The sequence below is a fragment of the Anoplopoma fimbria genome, unplaced genomic scaffold (assembly GCF_027596085.1).
Source record: "Anoplopoma fimbria isolate UVic2021 breed Golden Eagle Sablefish unplaced genomic scaffold, Afim_UVic_2022 Un_contig_12479_pilon_pilon, whole genome shotgun sequence".
Classification (NCBI taxonomy): domain Eukaryota; kingdom Metazoa; phylum Chordata; class Actinopteri; order Perciformes; family Anoplopomatidae; genus Anoplopoma; species Anoplopoma fimbria.
Window position 1 is genome coordinate 32501 of NW_026551835.1, and position 2239 is coordinate 34739.

At 45.0% G+C, this 2239-nt stretch overlaps 1 protein-coding gene across 1 annotated transcript in view; it reads left to right on the forward strand.

Annotated features, from left to right (window-relative positions):
- Positions 1–708, forward strand: part of LOC129115803 (protein YIPF3-like) — a 4507-nt gene extending 3799 nt beyond the window's left edge. Inside the window, exons 4-6 of the mRNA XM_054627053.1 lie at positions 1–12; positions 131–223; positions 360–708. The exon at positions 1–12 is cut by the window's left edge and continues 34 nt beyond it. Coding sequence (XP_054483028.1) covers positions 1–12; positions 131–223; positions 360–635 — 381 coding nt within the window. The 3' untranslated portion in view covers positions 636–708. The remainder of the gene's footprint in view (positions 13–130; positions 224–359) is intronic.
- Positions 709–2239: the final 1531 nt, after the last annotated feature.

Here is a 2239-nt window from a genome sequence, read left to right on the forward strand (position 1 = left end):
ACCTTCCCCCAGGTACGCCCTCCTACTTCCTGTCTCTTTCACAGTGAGATCACCGGTGCTGGGTTGTTAGGTGGGATTTTCACAATAAGAGCTTCAGCTTGGGTCCTCTGACAGTTTGTACTTCCTGTAGAAGATCGCAGGTGAGCTGTACGGTCCTCTGATGCTGGTCTTCACTCTGGTGGCCATTCTACTGCACGGCATGAAGACGTCGGACACCGTGATCGTAAGAACGCGCACACACACACACACACACACACACACACACACACACACACACACACACACACACACACACACACACTAACCCTTATAAAACTTGATTCACTAATTCTCTGTCTCTCTGCCTGTCTGTCTCTCAGAGGGAGGGGACCCTGATGGGAACAGCTATAGGAACTTGTTTTGGTTACTGGCTCGGTGTTTCCTCCTTCATCTACTTCCTGGCGTATTTGGTCAACGCTCAGATCACCATGCTGCAGATGCTCTCCCTGCTGGTAAGTGACAGTACTGCAAGTACACACAGAGTACTGCAAGTACACACACAGTACATTACATTAGAGTCATTTAGCAGACGCTTTTCTCCAAAGCGACTTACAATCAGTAGTATATTACATATCATTCACCCATTCACACACTGATGACAGGCTACCATCAAGGTGCCACCATCAGACTCTAACTAACATTCATCATCCAGTCCACACCGATGGCCTTCAGGAGCAACTTGGGGTTAAGTGTCTTGCCCAAGGACTGCCGAAGCCGGGTATTGAACCACTGACCCTCTGATTGGAGAACTACCTTGCTCTCCACTACGCCACAGCTGCAGTACACACACAGTACTGCATGGACACACAGTACTGCAAGTACAGTACTGCAAGTACACACACAGTACTGCAAGGACACACAGAGTACTGCATGGACACACACAGTACTGCAAGAGGGATCCTTCTCCCAGGATGGACAGAATGCAATAGATGTCATGTGTACAGAATGAGCAGCATAACAGTTCTTAGATACAACACATTCAATGTATATGACATAAATTATTCATATAATAAGACTACTTATAATAACAGCAGCAATTATTACAGTAGAATTATAGCCATGAAAATAGGGATAGTAATGTGACTAATAATAATAATCGAAGTAGCAGTGGGTGTCAGTCGGCTCACAGCAGGAGGCACGACTACGGTCCAGGTACCACAACGATTCATGGAAACCTGCAGAACGAGAAAGCAAAAGGGCTTCAGGGTGGAAGTAAAGCTAAAATGCTTAATGGTACAGGTAATAGTAATAGTAATGTGACTAGTAATAATAATAATGGTGGTAGCAGTCGGTGTCAGCAGGGCCGTAGCAGGATGCACGATCCACGGTCCAGGTACAGCCACGATTTATAGAAGCCTGCGAAGCGAGAAAGCACAAAGACTCCAGGGTAGAATCGGCACAGGAAAACTCCCCTAAAAACCCCTTTAACAGGGAGAAAAAGGAAGAAACCTATGGGAGAACGACAGAGGAGGGATCCTTCTCCCAGGATGGACAGAATGCAATAGATGTCATGTGTACAGAATGAACAGCATAACAGAGAAACAATACATTCAATGTATGTGACATAAATGATTAATATAATAAGACTACTTATAATAACAGCAGCAATTATTACAGTAGAATTATAGTTATGAAAATAGGGATAGTAATGTGATTAATAATAATAATGGAAGTAGCAGTGGGTGTCAGTCAGCTCACAGCAGCAGAACGAGAAAGCAAAAGGGCTTCAGGGTGGAAGTAAAGCTAAAATGCTTAATGGTACAGGTAATAGTAATAGTAATGTGACTAGTAATAATAATGGTGGTAGCAGTCGGTGTCAGCAGGGCCGTAGCAGGATGCACGACCACGGTCCAGGTACAGCCACGATTTATAGAAGCCTGCGAAGCGAGAAAGCACAAAGACTCCAGGGTACAAGCAAGTCAATAAGCGTAATAGTACAGGCAATAATAATAGTAATGTGACTAATAATGATAGTGGTAGTAGTAGTGGGTGTCAGCAGGGCCTCAGTAGGTGGCACGATGACAGTCCAAATATAACCCCGATTCCTGGGAACCTGCGAGGCGAGAAAGCACAAGAACTCCGGGGAAGAAGCAAAATCAGTAATGTGCATAAATAGGAGATTAATACATAAAGAAGGAGGGAGAGAAGAGGAGAGAGGAGCTCAGCGTATCCTAGGTAGTCCCCCGGCTGTCTAGGCATA